The sequence below is a fragment of the Grampus griseus genome (genome assembly GCF_964374135.1).
Source record: "Grampus griseus genome assembly, chromosome: 8".
Lineage (NCBI taxonomy): Eukaryota > Metazoa > Chordata > Mammalia > Artiodactyla > Delphinidae > Grampus > Grampus griseus.
In genome coordinates, this window is record NC_139002.1 from 87,283,525 (window position 1) to 87,301,198 (window position 17,674).

General features: G+C 45.0%; 1 protein-coding gene across 1 annotated transcript in view; it reads right to left on the reverse strand.

Annotated features, from left to right (window-relative positions):
• Positions 1-299: 299 nt before the first annotated feature.
• SLC1A2 (solute carrier family 1 member 2) overlaps positions 300-17,674 on the reverse strand; it is a 93,245-nt gene continuing 75,870 nt past the window's right edge. Inside the window, exons 10-11 of the mRNA XM_082660036.1 lie at positions 4,812-5,043; positions 300-883 (exon numbers count right to left, since the gene is read on the reverse strand). Of these exons, the coding sequence (XP_082516162.1) occupies positions 812-883; positions 4,812-5,043 (304 nt within the window). The 3' untranslated portion in view covers positions 300-811. The remainder of the gene's footprint in view (positions 884-4,811; positions 5,044-17,674) is intronic.

The following is a 17,674-nucleotide window of genomic DNA, read 5'->3' on the forward strand; positions in this document are numbered from 1 at the left end:
AATTGGAATCTTTGAATCTGGTTAAAATTTATGCTGACTGTGCTCTCTTACTTTTGTCAATATATACAGAAGTTATATGTAAATTACATCCTAATCCCTTATCAAATTTAGAGCAAATGATGAAACCTACTTTGAAATTCAACAATTATTCCCATAAACTAGATGGGGTAGAGTAGAGACTCAGTGGGTTCCGTAACCGGCTACCTTTAAGATATGGCTCCCACTATGACTCTCTTTGAAACACTTAGCCATTTAACTTAAAGCGTATACGGAAGAGAAATTGTACCTTAGGATGGGTACTTTGTTTTAATCAACACAAGGACATACGCTACAAGACATTTAAGGGGATTTACTTCCGAAGGCTTCTAACAGAATCTCTTGTGTGTTACAAGGTGAAGCATGGAGAACATTGGAAGGAGTAACACACTGACTGTCTGCTCATGAATCCAAATCCCTGGAATGTGCCACACGGCTTTAGTCGTGTCCCCTGGGAAAAGACCATCCACGGTTCTGCATCTTGAGAGAAAAGGGAAGCTGGCAAGAACGCGTCTTCAATTCAAACTGATTCCTCCAGCGGCATCCATTCAAACAATAATACAAGTGAGAAAATTAGATGGTTACCAAGCATTATTTGGCAAAGACACAGCACCGTGCCTAACACTGACTCACAACAGATCCTCTAAGCCTCAGCTAACAGATTAAGTAAACATAGAAATATTTTTTTTTCTTTTTAAAGAAAGCTTGTTTATATCCTCTTTTACCATAAGATACGCTGGGGAGTTTATTCAAGAATTTGCTGACAGTCACATCCTTATTTTTCACGTTTCCAAGGTTCTTCTTCAACACTGCAGTCGGCTGACTTTCCGCTGGCTGCCAGAGTTACCTGAAAATAATTATCATCAATATCCAGCTTACGGGCCACGAACCAGAAAACCACCTGGGGGGTTACGTGGAGGACCACCAGACCCAGGTTCTACTACACGACTTAAATATTAATTTTAAACGTTGTTCCTTCCAAATCGATTTTGAACTGGTCTTAGTTTTCAACACTGACTTGCGAACATTAAAAAAAAAATACATATTTGCCTTGGGGGGTATTGAGCGACTAGAGATACTTTGCAGGTTGGGGGATAAATAACTTCTACTATGATTTTAGGGTTATGAGGGTGTCTCATTACCCATAGACCCCCCACACAACAATGCAGTCCTGAAAACACAGTGCCCTTGTGCTACTCCAAACAATCACAGAGAAAAAAAAATCCAGAACTAGGCAGCTAGCTCTACTCATGCACGTGAAAGGTTCAGTTGCAACGAGGCCAGGTGGAGTTTATACACGTCCAATTTTCAAATCACGATGGTCTGGCTCTACCATATAAGCTATCCAGGCTTTAAAAATTAAAAAGGAAAGGAGGGAATTAAAAGGCTGAAATCAGTATCTCTAAATTATGTCATTGCAGACATTTATTAATCAACTATAATCTCCAAACTGTCAGTATTATGCTTCCCTGGCTCTCAGCGAACTGAACCCTTACACAGAGTGGGAAGTTTTCCCCTCCACATCTAAGTCGTTTTCCTAGCTTACCTTCCATCTGTCTGTCCTCAACGTCATGTGCAAACTTAAACCCACGACTGATATTCCACATAATGGAGAGACTGGATTTATGGAAGCATTAGGAATATGGAGACATGACAAACGCAGCAATGTTTGAAAGAAATCTGGCCTTCCTTCTTACCCAAATGGAAGTGAGAGGCATGCATTATGAACGCACACAACATGCTAGGCACAGAAAACCTTTCACGAAGCAAGCAAATGAAAAGAAAAACTACTCATTCCTCCGGTCCCCATGAGGCCCCCGCCTTGTTTTTTTTTAAAAGACCATGCAACAAGCAAATGAAAGCATCCCATGCAGTTCTTCTGATTAAAATTAAAAACATTGCATAACTTCAAACTACGGTTACAAGGCAAGAGTTTGAAAATAGAGAGACCAACATGACAGAACAATGCTTAGAATGGTTAAAGTTGTGACCAGAGCGGCAGCAAACTTGTTTCCCCTTCAGTGAACTGTCAGGAAAGACAGCCAGGGACAAACTATCTGCCTGGAGCAAGCTGCCTGTTCACCATGACCTTGAATGTACCTATTTGGCTTTCAGTGATGAACCAGATCAATAGCTGTGCAACATTATGAATCATGGTGCCTTTGGAAAACCAGACAGAGCTCAGGTGGCAGGGGCAGGGAGGCTGTTGTTTTCAAATACCGAGACCTGTGTCTCTGAAGTAGCTGGGACTGCAACTTTTTTGGCATTTCCTTTTTCTGGCTGGATTAAAGGAAGCAGGGACTCCGCTCCCCCAGTCTATTCCACCCGGCTCCGTCCCAACACCTGGGTAATGGAAGAGCCAAAAGGGAAGAACTGGCAGTAAGCAGTGATGTCTCCCAACTCAGCTTTTAAAACAGTGAGACTGAGAATGGACCAGAAGGAGGTTCAAAGGCAGGAGTAGATGGGACTCAGATATTCTGGGAAAGCCTTCAAATTCATCTCCACAGCTCTGACTGCCTCCTTTGCATACAGGTGTCAACTCAGTTAACTGGTCTAGAGCGAGAAGGGTCGACTGACCTCGCCTCACAATCTTCACTGAGCTGAACCCATCACTTCACTAAAAACTGCAAACCGCCAAAGAGTTACTAAACCAATATGGCCGTTTCATCATTTCCATGATCTGCTCAGTTTCACCATTTGACCATCTAAACACTAATTCACCGAGTTTGCAGGTGGTTGGTTTGGTGGTCGATTACCTAGAAAGACTGAGCCACTATCTCTATCAAACTGTCCAGCAAAAAAGGTTATCTGAATTAAAGCATGGGGTCGAGATGCTAAACGTATACACTCAATAAATATATCTGAACAGCCTACTGCATGCCTGGTCCTGCTTTAGGGCACAGCAGTGATAAACAGGGACACCGTCTCTCTCATGGGCTTACTTCACAGTGATAGAGACAGCTGACCAACATTTCCCTTTAGGGACTGAACTGTTTGCTAAAATAAACGAAGCACATTTGTCCTGATGTGCTTGATATGCTTTAAGGGAAAAAAAAGGTGCAGGAAGTCTGAAATCTGAAGACATCTCCATGCCTATACACTTTCCTCAAAACTTGTCCTACACAATATCGTTAAGAAGCCTCTCCTGAGACGCTCCAAAAGGGCCGCACCAAAGGCAGTTAACCACGAGGACTCTTCTCATATATAACTGCAAAGTTAAAGAATATATGTGGTGATTTTAGTTTGTTTCCTACTACTATTTTTCCTCATAGGGAAGTAATTGCGATCAAGCTGTTATCTCCACTATACAACTGCACATTCATTTTGCTGTCCTCCAGTGCCTAACTCAGGGCTTTGCCGATTATGGGCACTCAATAAAACTTGACTAATAATCAAAATATAGGAGGTCATAGGAATAAGATGGGGGTGCTCAATTAAACCCCACAAGGCACACGATGAATACTTGTTAAATATAATAGAGCATAAAGCCATTCCATGGAATGTTGACCCTTGTTTACCAAAACTAACATTTTGATGGAGAATAAGCCAGCACAACCATCGAGATGTGGAAAACACGAACTTTCCAGGAGAATGGCGTATACCATTTAGGTGCGTCTGAATTTCTAACAATTTTAATTGTTTTCACTGAGCCACTTAATTTATGCAATTGCCTCTTGATGGGCGGGGTCCCTCCCTAATTTGCATCAGAGCCCTGGTTTACCCACACATGTAGCTTATACAGAGGGGATGAACCAAAGATGGTGGCTGCACCTATGATACAGTCCAGTAGAGGGGGTTGCTTCTGTGTCATCCTTCGTCGTCTGGCAGAAGCCATGGCATATAGTTGGAATGACCCAGAAATAACATAGGGAGAAATTAACTATTAAATGAGATCCATCAACAGGAGTCAAAAAGGTATCAGAAATCTGTGTTCGGTTCAGATTGGCCTCAGTTGCCACTTACAACACTTAAGAGTTGACACTGCTCACCTGCCAGGGTTTCTCCAAGTTTGCTTCACTCTGGTCATGACACTTTGACAATATCAAGTTAGTTACAATGAAGGCTGGACAGAGCCCATCAAGCTTGAAGACTTAGCATCCAACAGCTTGGAAAAGAGTCCGGAACATCCATGCTTCAGGAAGAATGGTGCTGCCAGGCAGTATGTGACATATAGTGTTTTTTTAAAGCCATCTACGGATAACTGTCCTGAAGGAGAGTTATTCTTTACTTGAAATTGCTTCCCCATTCTTGGGGCAAAGTGATTGCCAGGTGAAAACTCACCTTCCCACAAAAATAATGAAGAGAAAGAGAGCTGCACAAAGTTATGTGGGTACACTTTTGACCCACACATGATATACAGCAAGAAGGAATACTTGTGCTATGTAAATCAAATGATTCTGGGTATTTCTCTTGATGTTTCACTTGAACAGAATATTTGAAAGCCAGCAAGGCCCTAGAAACCACAAATTCTTGAGCGTAATATTCAAAGAAAACTGATTGAATTTGTGAAGTGGGTGGACGGGGGAGTCAAAATGATTGTTTTATATCACATGGATAAAACAAGCAACCGATTGGCTCTTTCACCGTTAGACTTGTGGATTTCCTGCCACGTTAGACACAGAGTTAGATGATCTGGGACTCAGAGACACTTGAGTTACATGATTCTTTAGAAAAATAAATGTGACAATAATACATGCAGGGCTTTGTGTTTGCTTTAAGAAATTGAGCATGCACTGCTATATACAGGTCTCGATATCCAGGAATGGGAACGGTACCTTGCACTCATCTACTATGACAGAGTTGTGTGCAGCATAGACACATTGGTTGGAGTTGTTTTCCCTGTGGTTCTTCATGTCATCATAAATGGACTGAGTCTTGGTCATTTCAATATCTTCATGCACTCGGTGCTGGGAGTCAATGGTGTCCAGCTCAGACTTGGAGAGGTGATAGACAATCCCAGCCCCAAAAGAGTCTCCCACAACATTGACGGATGTTCTCATCCTGTCCCTGGGGACAAAGAACAGGACACGTTTAGTGAGGAAGCAGTACGATGTGATGGTTGAGAGGTCAAAGGTCTAGAACGGAGAGACCTGGGGTTGAGTTCTGGCTCTACCTTTCCCTCTGCCTGGTCTGGGGCAAGTGACTTACTTTTAGGAGCCTTGATTTCCTTGTTTGTCAACTGGAGATAACAATCATACTCCTCTCATAAGCGCGTATGAAAATTAAATGAGACAATGTATGTAAATTGCTTAGCAAAATGTCTAATGAACGGTAAGTGCCCAATAAACAACAGGAAAAGAGAAAGGAGGAGGAGGGGAGGAAGAATTAGAGGGAAATAATGTGTCCGGATCTCAGAATTAGCTCCCAGACTGCAGCCATTCCTAGCTGTGTCCAGCAAGTCCTCTTGATTTAAACTGTTCTTCGAAGATTCCAGATTACCTCCACTTATTTTATTTACTAATTCTACAGGAAAGTGCAACCACCTGTGAATTCCCCCATAGTAGAAAATTCATCTTTTTTGTAAGGATCAAAACAACACTGCCTTCCCCCTGGGCCCCAGTCTGTCCCTAGCACACACATACACAGACACAGTTGTTGGGTAAGAAACCCAGTCACAATTTCCTCCCTGACCTATATGTGTAGTGCCTATGTGTCCTGAAAAAAACCAAAATGCTTTCTCTTGCACTCTCTGTTAATTAAAAAAAAAAAAAAAATCTTCCAGAGGGCCTCTTGAACCAAGAAGGGTTGAGAAAAATCCTTCCTCAAATCTTGTTTCTCAGGTTCTGACTTGAAAAAAATAGGATGGTTGATAACATCCCCTCTTAGAACGTCAGCACCAGGAAAACTAATTAAGTTCTTAAGAGTAAGTTGTAGTCTCTCACCCATAAGTTTAAATCAGTGTGAAGAGTCCTTTTGACCAGGCTTATGAGACACTCAAAGCTCTAAAAGGAAGGATGAAGGAAAACCACAAAGAAAAGAAAGAAAAAGAAGGAGTTTAGGTAAAAATGCTGCTGAGACATCTTAGTTCAGGGCACGCTAGTCTTCAATTTAAAATAAATAAATAGGGCTTCCCTGGTGGCGCAGTGGTCGAGAGTCCACCTGCCGATGCAGGGGACACGGGTTCGTGCCCCGGTCCAGGAAGATCCCACATGCCACGGAGCAGCTGGGCCCATGCGCCATGGCCACTGAGCCTGTGCATCCGGAGCCTGTGCTCCGCAACGGGAGAGGCCACAAGAGTGAGAGGCCTGTGTACCACAATAAAATAAAATAAAATAAAATAAATAAATAAATAAATAAAGGAAGATACTAGAATTGGTTTAAGGCAAAGTGGAAACCTTAATAGGTTCTTGGAACTAAGGCCTAAAATAAATTCTAGTTGCTATGATGAAATCTATTTCTCATTAGAGAACAGTAATTATGAAGTTGTACTAGGAGGAGTCTGGCCTGGTTCTCTTGCAAGGAACTTGGGAGCCAGCTGGCCTTCTGGTTTCAAGCAGGAAGATGCTGTCCATGAAAAAATAAAGATCAAAGCCCAGCTTCCACTCTCAGGGGCATCTCTCCATCTGAGAAGGCTCTTCCCCTCCCTTCCGCTTTAGAGAATCTGCCTCAGCGTGATAGTCTTAACATGAATGAAGACTGGGTCTTGAGGTCATCCACAGAATCAGGCTCTTGAACTCAAGATCACTAAGAAGCCCCAGTATAAGGAGGTGAGCAGGAATATGTATGAAGAAAAGCATGGACTCTGGAGGCAGGCTGACCTGGATGAAATGCCAGCTCTTCCCCTTACCTGTTGGACAACCTTGATCATACTTAACATTTGTGAGCCCTGGTTGTCTCATTCATAAAATGGAAATAATAAAAGTGTTCCCTACATAAGGGTTGTTGTGAACAAAATGCTTAGCACAGTTCCAGACATTTAATAAGAACTCACAAAACATTAATTTTACATGATGTATACTTTTCATATCACTATTAATCTTATCAAGTCAATTCATATATATTTTTGGCAGCTCCTAGGTAGAACATTCAAACATGCCTGCTTAAGCTACTCTCTACCCTGAAAACATTAACCCTATTTATAGCCCAATTCCTGTGGCAGCACACCCAACTAAACAGCTGAGTTATTTGTTCATCATGCAGTTGTAGTCTCCTTTGTTGCTTTTCAACTATACTTTCCATCCCTCCTGGCCTGTGCTCTGAGCCATGCACCCAACACCCCTGATCAATTGCTAAATTCCAAAGAGCACTAAAGTCTTGGAGAGGAATGCTTTCAATACTCACTTATCTCATGGCCCAGAAGAATCTGCCTTACTGGCAAGTAGAGGGACCAAAGGTAATGGTGGTGGTGATGATGATGGTAGCTAACTTTTATTTGTATAGGAATATACCTTATAGATATTACCTCTATATCCTCATTTAGTCCTCACCACGACTCTATAAGAAGGACTATTATCCACATTTAAGAGATGGAAACACTGAGGCCCAAAGAGAATAAGTGGCTTCCCAAAGTCACACACCCTAGTAGAGTCACAGAACCATATTTGGACACAGGCAACGTGCCTCCAGAATCCCCGAACAGATGAACTGGTTTGCAAGGCAGAAAGAGAGACACAGATGTAGAGAACAAACACGTGGACACCAAGTGGGGAAAGCAGGGGCCGGGTGGCAGTGGTGGGATGAATTGGGAGATTGGGGTTGACCTGTATACACTAATATGTATAAAACAGATAATAAGAACCTGCTGTATAAAAATAAATAAATAAATAAAATTAAACTAAAAAAAAAAGGATCCACTGTCTGCCACGTGACACAAAGCACCCAGGAGCCAGGCAGTCCCGATTCTGAATCTAGCTCAGCCACGTACGAACGGTGTGACCTGGGTGACTTCCCCAACCAGAATTTTTCTCATCCAGTCAAAATACCTACTTTACAAAACTTGGGGAAGATAATGCCAGTTCCTGATCCACAGCTCATACTCATTATGTGCTGTCTCCTGCCCCTTTTGGAGATAAGCATCACTCATATCACATCACGGGGACAAAAGCACAAAATACTATGCTCAAGGGGTAATTACTTTTCCAGCGTAATAATGCCATTTCCACTCAAATGAGTGATACAAGTTCACAAACTCCTCCTTCCTCAACTCTTGGCTTTCTTTGACACCAAACCCCACTCTCCTGAGCCGTCACTGAACCAAGTTTGGGGAACAGCATTTCTGGGTGAGTTCTCTCCAGATGTGCACGATGCTCATGTCTCTTCCATACGCTCAGGTCTCTTTGAATTTGAAGAGGAACTCTAGCCAATGGAAACAGTCACCAGGACAGTAATGGATGGAAGACAGAGTGGGGTGAAATCAAAGCAGACTAATGTTTGATGCCCAAATCAACATACAAAGGGCCCTGGACTTAGGGCTAAAACCCTAACCCAAGTGTTCTAACTCTCTCACTTCTTGCCTTAGCATGAAATATGGAATCAGGCTAATTCCAACTTCACAAGAAGTTGCGAGGGTTAAGTGAAATGAGAGACACAATGGGAATGCCTTAAATACTCATTAAAGATTGCAGGAGCACATAAGCCTGAAAATGGCTAAGTGGAAACAAGAGAAGAATGTGGACTCTAATACTTGCTGAGTTCTTTGTTAGTTCATTGATTCATTCAACAGGTATATAACGAGCATCTTAGTGTGTGCGCTATGCCAGGTGTCCAAGCAGTAAAGAGCAAGAAAAGACCCTTTCTTTGTTCTCTTTTCTGGTAGGACCCACACTCTCTTTACTTGTCTCTATCCCCCACTAGAGTAAGATAAATATTCTAATAGGAATAAGTGCTGCGTGTTCTTGGGTTTTGTAGGCAGGACAGTTTATCTACACTTGGGCCCCAGCAAAGGCTTGAATAGAAGTGTCTTGAGTCAGGCGTTAAGGGTGGGTCTGAGATAATGAGCTAGAGAGAAGAGAGAACTAATACGTGTAAAATCTAAGAGGTGGGTGCCCTCAGGAGTGTTCAGGATGACTAGTGAGTACAGTGAGAGGCAGAAAGTAAGGACTGACCAAATCATGTATAGCCTTATCAGTCAAGTGCAGGAGTTAGAACTTTATCCCGTGTGTGACAAGGAGCCATGGAAGGGAAGGATCACGCTTGTTCCATTATAAAAGATGGCAAGACTGAAAGAGCAAAATCCACTTAGTGAAGATGTGGGGAATATGGAGAAAGATGAATTTGAGAGACATTTAGGAGACAGAATTACAGGACTTGAGGACTGATTGGTTATAGAGAATAAAAAAGAAAAAGAGTCAAGAATTCCTCCCGAGTTTCTGGTTTGGACAACCAGTGGACAGGGCTACCACATGTAGGGGACACAACTCGTTGGGGTGAGAAAGATTCTGGTATCATGTCCCGCAAGTGGTTGGGAATACGGACTAAAGGTCAGGAGAGACAGCTGAGCTACAGGTAGGAAATTAGGAGTCAACACCTAGAGAGGCCATGGATGGGTGCCAAGGCAGGTTCAGCTCATCCTTGGGGAGAAGTAGAGTGAGACAAGCAGACAATCTAGTCTAGAACCCTGAGGGACACCAATATTTAAGGACTGGGCAAAGGAGTAAGAGCCTGCAAAGGTGGCAGGAAATTAGAAGAGCCTGGGGGAAGAGTGTTTCAAAAATAGAGGTGTGAAGGACAATACCCATCATTGCCTGGAGGTCGGGTGAGATAAGGGAAACCAGTGTCTCTTGGTTTCAGCAACGAAGAGGCCATGATTGACCTGGCAAGGGTAGTTTCGATACAAGGCAGGGACAACAGAAGCCTGCTCTCCATCGCTAGAAACTTGAATGAGAGATGAGGAAGAGGGCGTACTATGTAGAATCAACTTATTCAAGAAGACTGACTGAGACGGCGAGGAGACAGAACGGTAGACAGAGGCAGACGGAAGACAGAAATTTCAGTTTGCTTTTGAGGCCACAGGGGAATATCTGACCAACTCTGGGGAAGTCCGATTCTGGCCAAAAGCAGGATATGGGGATTTATGGTTCACATGTGGAAAATTTCTCCACAGGCAAATACTTTCATTTTCTCTCCCAACAGCCCTGACCCGTTCATGAAACCCTGCTGACCTCCGGAGTTTTTAGGCTGCTTGGTAAGAAGAATTTTAGAGGGCTTGCTGTTATTCTTGGGTCTGGATGTGGTGTGTCAGGACCTTGAGAAGGGGACAGAGGTGAAGGCAGAATCTTTAACTGAATGAATTCACTACAGATGACATAGCTATTCTTTGGGGACTACCGGGAATCAGAACCAAGAGGGGAGCTTGACGAAGCCCCTTCATGCTGCGGCGCCGGGTCTGGTGCCCTGGAAGAAAAGCATTTGCCAAGGTGCTCTCTCTCCTTCTCCTTCTTTCAGTGTAAATCTTCTGGCAGGAAGACGGTGGGATTGTCTGGAAGTCCTGCTCACAGACGAACAGAACCAAGGGGGCAGGGTCACTCAAGATTCATCTGGTCCCTGGTATTGGAGTGAACCACGTGAAATTCCCATTTTAATGTGTCCAGAAAGGCCAACTATTGGCAATTTCATACGAGTCAGCTTAATATTCATAGAAACAGATCACTGTGTCTGCCTCTCAGAATGCAGGGTGCACAGTGTGGCAGGTGGGTCACCTGAGGCCCCAGACCTTGAGAAGGCTGGCACGGTTCCGGGCAGCTGAGAGCTCAAACCACATGGGATTAGGGAAGGGAAGAAGGACCCACAGAAGCATTGGTTAAGAGTGTGAATTTTGGACTCAAGCCTGGATTGCAATCCTGGCTCCAGCAGGATTAGCTGGGAAAACAGCTTTTTCCACTCAGTTTTCTCATTTGTAAAACACGGAAAGTTATGTCCACCTGCAAGCATGTGGAGAAGGTAACAACGGCTAACCCATATGGAGCGCCTGTCCTCTGAGAGGTCCTCAGCCAAACTCTGCCTATAAAAGGCTTCACAGGGCGCCTGACCCAAACTCAGCGCTCAACCTTAACTGCTCACCGCCATCATCATCATTAGTCCAAGCGAAAAGGGGAGCAAGTCACTTCCTATCTTACTCCTCCATCACGTCTTATACGTTCCTCTTTTGCACCTAGCACTGTGGGGATTTTTTGACCACATCTATCCCCATTACTAGACTATTAGCCCTTTGAGAGTCGATACCACATTCGTTTACGACATGGGTAGGACCTGGGGGAAGGAGGTAGGCAGGTATGTGAAGGACGCAGGGTGGGGATGGATCATTATTTAAGAAGTGGCAGATTAACTCTAGAAGGAGAACTGTCTTTTGTTTAGCGAACATCCAGTTGGATATTTTGGTGGTGAAAAGTTAGGATGCAGGACAAGATCTAGAAGAAGGAGGAGAGAGACACCGAGAGACACAAGATTCCCTTACAGAGGAGAATGAGAGAGGTGTCTTGAAAGCTGGGGGAAGACACAGAGGAGGAGAGCCAGGAAGCCCAGCGAGGCAGGCAGAGACTGGAACTAAACAGGTGTAGGGAGAGGTTCCCCGTGTGGGGGACACTAAAGGATTTTTTTTTTAAGAAAATAAATGCCTATTATTAACATTTTACTTTCTGTAAATTAGTATTAGCAGTGATTACTTCAGAGAAACAAGACCTGAAATTATAGGGGCGGAAAAATTTTCCCTTCCTCCCTTCTAGATTCTTTGGCTGGTCTAATAATTATATTGAAAATTTAATTTTGTACATATACAATCGCTTCTCGGCCTTATGGCTAAGATCAAGTGTAATTTTGTACATATAGGAAAATTTAATTTTGTACATACCTGAGCCTTATAAAAATAGGAGACTCAAAAGCAGTCAGGCAGTTGAGGTTTATATCCCATCCTAAGCTAAGGAAGGGGATAAGGGTCTGGGGCTTGAAAGGGAGCGGGGGGAAACAATTCACAGGAAGAGCAAATATTTGGTAAAAAAATGTTTGCCCTGCCACGCAGGTAAGTCTCTCCGGTGAAAAAGTTCTCTCTGGTAATAGCATTCTTCCTGGTATAGGCCTCCTTTCTAAATTCTTGTAGGCAGTTAAGGGGAGGTAAAAAGCTTGTCTTGAGTCTGCTGGGTCTTGACTGCTTTCAGCTTAAAATAACCCACATGCCAACTGGCATTTTGCAGGGAGTCGCATATTCTGCTCCTTTTCAAGATTCAATTGTAGGTGAAGGGAGACTTCTCTTTCTCATTTTATAACTCTCCCGAGCTTGGTCCCTCCTCTCCCTTCCAGGAGCACATATTTCTTTTGTGAGCATTAAAACATGATTTCACTGTGTGGAACTATCGCCCCGCCTCCACCCCACCCCCCTGATGGGCAATTACACTGTGTTGAGTCAGGGACACTTTAGCAGGGGAAGAAAAGACTTAGTCGAAAAGGATAAGGATGTCATGCTAAGGATGACAGAGAAAGAAGATGAGGTAAGATGCAGAAAAAAGGAGAAATCAGTGGAAATAGGAAATCAAAGCAAAAGGCTTAAACATGAGCCCCTAGACTCTTCAGAGATAGGGTAGATGTAGGGATTGGTGTCCACCAGACATGGAATGAGGGTTAAATCAGTTATGTGTGTCTTAAATAAGAGAACGAGAACACAGATGGGCAAGCCTGGAACATCTAAGAAATAGCTGGATTGTCTGACTTTCAATTCCAGTTCAGCCCTTTAATATCTACTAAACTGAGATAAGTTTCTTGGCTCTCAGCCTCAGTTTTCTCAACTGTAAAACAGGGATATTACTAGCTGCCTCAAAATTTGCTGCAACTTTTTAAACAAGTCTGTGTAAAGAGTTAGAACAATGTCTGACGATGAAGGGGCACTCACTGAGCATTAGTTATCAGAGTCCTGTGTCCTTTTGATCTAGTTTCATTGCATGGACGCACATGATGTCAACCAGTGCTCAAAAAAGAGTAGAGATGCTCATATACTACAGTCAGGAGCTGCTGCTCCCTAATTCTGGTCCATTGCTTCTGGAAGTCAGGTCCCTGGACCAATCATCAGCATCCCCTGGGAACCTGTTAGAAAAGCTACTTCTCGGGCCCCTCCCCAGATCTCCTGAATCTCCAGGAGGTTTTGGTGCACGCTCGAGTTTGCGAACCAATGCTCCATTCCATCCTGGGAGGCTAATGAGGGAGCCTCTGAGTGCCCGCTGCAGGGTGGAGGCGCCCTCAGGCTTCCTTATAAGTGCCGTCTCAAGTATACCCCCTCATGAGCAAATATGTCCCCAGGAACAATCTCACTAGCAGTCCCATGTGATAAGTGGGCCATAGATGCACTTGGCTTTCCTTTTCCCAGACCCAGTTATTTATCATCTCTTCCTGGTATTGGCCCACAGTTCTCCTTCCATCCTGAATCCTTCAGAGAGAGAGGGGTGTCACAAGATCTCATAAACACCTGCCAAGGACTCCTGTTACAAAGGGCTTCTTAGATTCTGGGGAAGGTTCTGTTTTTACCAGCCCCACCCATCCGGTGTTCTAGGACTCGGATACTTTTCAGGGCTCGGAATCTTGGTTTCCACCATGACATTTACAGAGCAGCTAAGCCTGTTCATTGAAAAACGTCCAGGGCTCGGCGGGCAGTAATGAGGCTGGCTGATCTCCAGCAGCTGGCAAACACTCTGGCACGTTAAATGTCACTGCGGGCTTTGTTTGGTTTTAAATTGAAAAGTTGAAAGCTTACAAATTGAAAGCTTACAAACCTTGCCTGGGGAGGAAAAGAAACGCCCCCCTGTTCTTTGTCTCTGCTCTCCCTCCACAGACTACGTGTCACCAGGGAATCCCTGTACCCCCTCTCTCAACTCATGCCCCTGCCCCACTCACACGCTGATGGGCACCCAACAGCCACGGCGCCCATGACCAAGAGCGTGTTTCCAGAACTCCTCTTGCTGGTGACAAAGAATGTGGAACCATTCCTAATTCAAAGCAGATCTGACCTAGCTACAGACCCCTATGCACACTTTCCCAGGATCCTCTACCCTCCCTTCTTCTTTGCTTCTGAAAAGGAACGTTCATGCTTATTGTATACAAACATCCGTCACCAGCAGAAGCCTAGTCTGGGTCTTAAAACTAGAAGGGCACTCAAGGGCATGGGGTCTAGACTGTGCTTTCAAGCCGGTAAGTTACTGTTCCCATTGTACACACGACACAGCTGAATCCAGAGAGTGAGTAACTCGCCCGCAGCCCCACAGCCACCAGGTGCAGAGCTCAGACCCAGGGCTCCTGCCTCTGCCTTTCTTCCCTTGATCACGGGGCCTCTTTCCATCTGAGATCAGACCCCAGAACTCGAGGCGAGCCTTCAATCACTTTTCCCTTTCCAGCTGCAGCCTGGGGTAGAGTTTTCTCAAATGCAATTTCATCAGTAGAGTTAATCCAAATGTATCATCATTTTCTTGTTGTTCTGCCAGCACGTTTCAGCCCCGGAGTTGAGACGCCCTGCTCTGGGTGCAAGTGTGAGCACCTGAGCGCCCATTCGCTAACATTTAGGTCAGGAGGAGACAGGGTCTTGAATGTTTCATGAGGTGACTCTCCTCCAACAGGCTTGGAAGCACATGACTGTCAGAAAGACAGGGCCCACAGTGAATGACCTGGGGGGGTGGGGCTGGAGGACTTGAATTCTAAGAGTGGCTGAGACCTTGATTGTATCCCATTTGTCCCCACTTAACCTGTTTGTTTTGTTTTGTTTTAGTCCTGGGAGAGGGGAAAAACCAGGTCAAACAAAAAATTCTCTGATTAGCATGTAGAACCGGGGGTGACCCGAATCGGTCTGTTTTCCCCAACGTCTCTGACTCTGGACCCCTCTGTTCCTCCTCCCCACTGTTAGATCTGCTGGGTACCAACTAGGATGCTGTGTGCGGTGGCATGAAGGGCCCTGACCTGGCCACACAAGCTCCCCTGTGCCTTTTGATGCCCAGTTTCCTCATCTGTTAAACACACCATAGTGATCTTTAAGGATTAACTTTAAACTGATGTAAAGAGCATGGATGGGGAGGGGGAAGGGTAAGCTGTGACAAAGCGAGAGAGAGGCATGGACATATATACGCTACCAAACGTAAAATAGATAGCTAGTGGGAAGCAGCCACATAGCACAGGGAGATCAGCTTGGGGCTTTGTGACCGCCTAGAGGGGTGGGATAGGGAGGGAGGGAGGGAGGGAGATGCAAGAGGGAAGAGATATGGGAACATATGTTTATGTATAACTGATTCACTTTGTTATAAAGCAGAAACTAACACACCATTGTAAAGCAATTATACTCCAATAAAGATGTTAAAAAAAAAAAAAAAGAGCATGGTGGTACCACCAAATATCTGCTCCTTTCCTTCAGTCCTGATAACACAAGTACATTTTTCCACTTAAATGCATTTGCATTATAATGGAGGCAGCATCTATAATAATAACTGTTAAAGAGATGAATCTCTAATGGTGGATTTCAAGCCTCAGCAACAAGCCCAAGAAGAGAATAGGCAATGTAATTGGAGCAGGCAAAGGACCCTCGATGACAACGAAAGTTCAAGGGGCAAAGAGGCAGGGGGCTCAGTAAGCCGAAGCCACAAGGGAAGCAGCTGGGACTTTAATAGCTTCCTCTGTCTTTCTTCATGTGTAGAAAGGCCCCTGGTTATCACGCAGCAGCTCTGTGGGTGACTTTTAGCATGCATTTATTGAGCTCCTGCCGTGTGCTCTGTCCCCAAGCGGTTGCCACTGTCTTCATTTCCTCTTTGTCCTCCTCCTAACCAAATCCAACCCCACCCCTCTGTCTCCATCCTATTCCCTCCAAATCCTTCCACGATTCACTGCCACCGAATCTCAGCTGCCCCCATGACTGCCCCGTCTGAATGGACCTCATGAGAAAGATTGCCCCTTGGGGCGAGCGTAGGGCACAGAGAGCAACCAAGGTGGCGCTGAGGACCCCGCCACCCCTGCCTGAGACCGGCAGGGACAGATAAGAGTCATTTCCTTTGCTCGTCACCTTCCCACTATAGGCATTTCCAGAGCATTTCTCTGGTGACGGAAGAACCAGTCAGGAAGATCCGTGCCCTTCCTCGCAGCCCTCCTGAGTTGAACAGATTCAGTGCACTTCTCAGTTCTAACCTAAACTTCAACAGCAAGCAAGCTTTCTGGAAAGACCAGGCTTCCTTCTAGCCTTCCCAGATGTCCTTCTTCCCTTCAGTCACTTGCACGTTTCTCTCTTTGGAAGGGTGGTTGTAGAAGAGTGGAACTTGTTTCAGCATCGAGGAAACTCAAGTCCATAAAATGTGGCTTCTGGCTCTTAAAATCTTTGTCAATAAATGTCAGAAAGATTGCTAATGGAATGTAAGGTAATAAAAAGAAAATAAGTGTGAGCACTTTGGCCTTGGATCTCTGCACTTGTTACTCCGAGCCTCTGACTTTGAAGCCAATGGCATCCCCCAGATCCTGTCACTTAGCTCCAGTGCTGGACCAGAAGTATCAGTGTACATCCCATAGAATATCAGAGCCCCAGTGAGACCTTAGCAAGAATTGATTCCAACCTCCTTTTGGGGGACCATCTGGCTAGACTGACCCACCTTTGGGAATGGGCTGAGAGTCCCACACTAGGACAATGCCCTTCACTGGGAAAGGGAGCTGGGCTATGTATACACTGTCAAGTTCAAGCATCTCTGCATGGCCTCAAGGCTGTCCATCTTGCCTCACCTTTTACCACTCCTTGCCTTACACTTTGTGCTCCAACAATATCAAACCACTCATAGGTCCCCATACGATTTGTTGCCTCAGTGCCTTTGTGCGGGCTGGCCTTGACCAGAAAGTCCTATTGCCCCCAACACAGTTATGGACACCTGGGTAACTTCTACTTACCCGTTATGATCCAGCTCAGCTGTCACTGCCTTTAGAAGCTTGAATGCGGCCATGATTATGAATTGGTGGCCTCCAAAGCCAAGCAGACCTAGGGCCCAATCTCCACTCATTCTCCCTAAACCTCAGGCTTCTTATCTATAAAATGGCGGTTGCTAGAGGCAGCGGCGAAGGGCTCCACGCAGCAGCTGGCGCATCGTAGGCCCTCAAACTCAGCAGCCATCTTCCTTGTTTTCTGACTTCTCCACTCTGCCCTTCCATCCTAGTCTGGGATGTGTGTCTGTCTCCGTCGCTATTCTTCTATGTGTGTGCTCTTTTAAAATCTACTTTGTTGAAGTGTAATTTACATACAATAAAATGTACCCATTTTAAGCGTGTGGTATGGTGAGTTTCGACAAATGTGGACACCTGTGCATACCTGTGTACGTGGAACATTTCTATCTCTCCTAAAGCTTTCTTTGTGCCCTTCCCAGTCAATCCTCATGCCTCTACTTCTGGGCCCAGGCAACCATGATCTCTTTCTATTGCTAGAGATTATATTGTCTTTCCTAGAGCATCATAGAAATGGAATCATACAGTGTATATTCCTTTGTGCTTCGTTCACTCAGCATAGTGCCTTGAGATCCTTTGCCTGCTTTGGTAAGGGTCCCTTATAGCACAGGCTCCGGATGCGCAGGCTCAGCGGCCATGGCTCACGGGCCCAGCCGCTCCGCCGCATGTGGGATCTTCCCGGACCGGGGCACGAACCCGTGTCCCCTGCATCGGCAGGCGGACTCTCAACCACTGCGCCACCAGGGCAGCCCCCATTATAGCGTTGCTT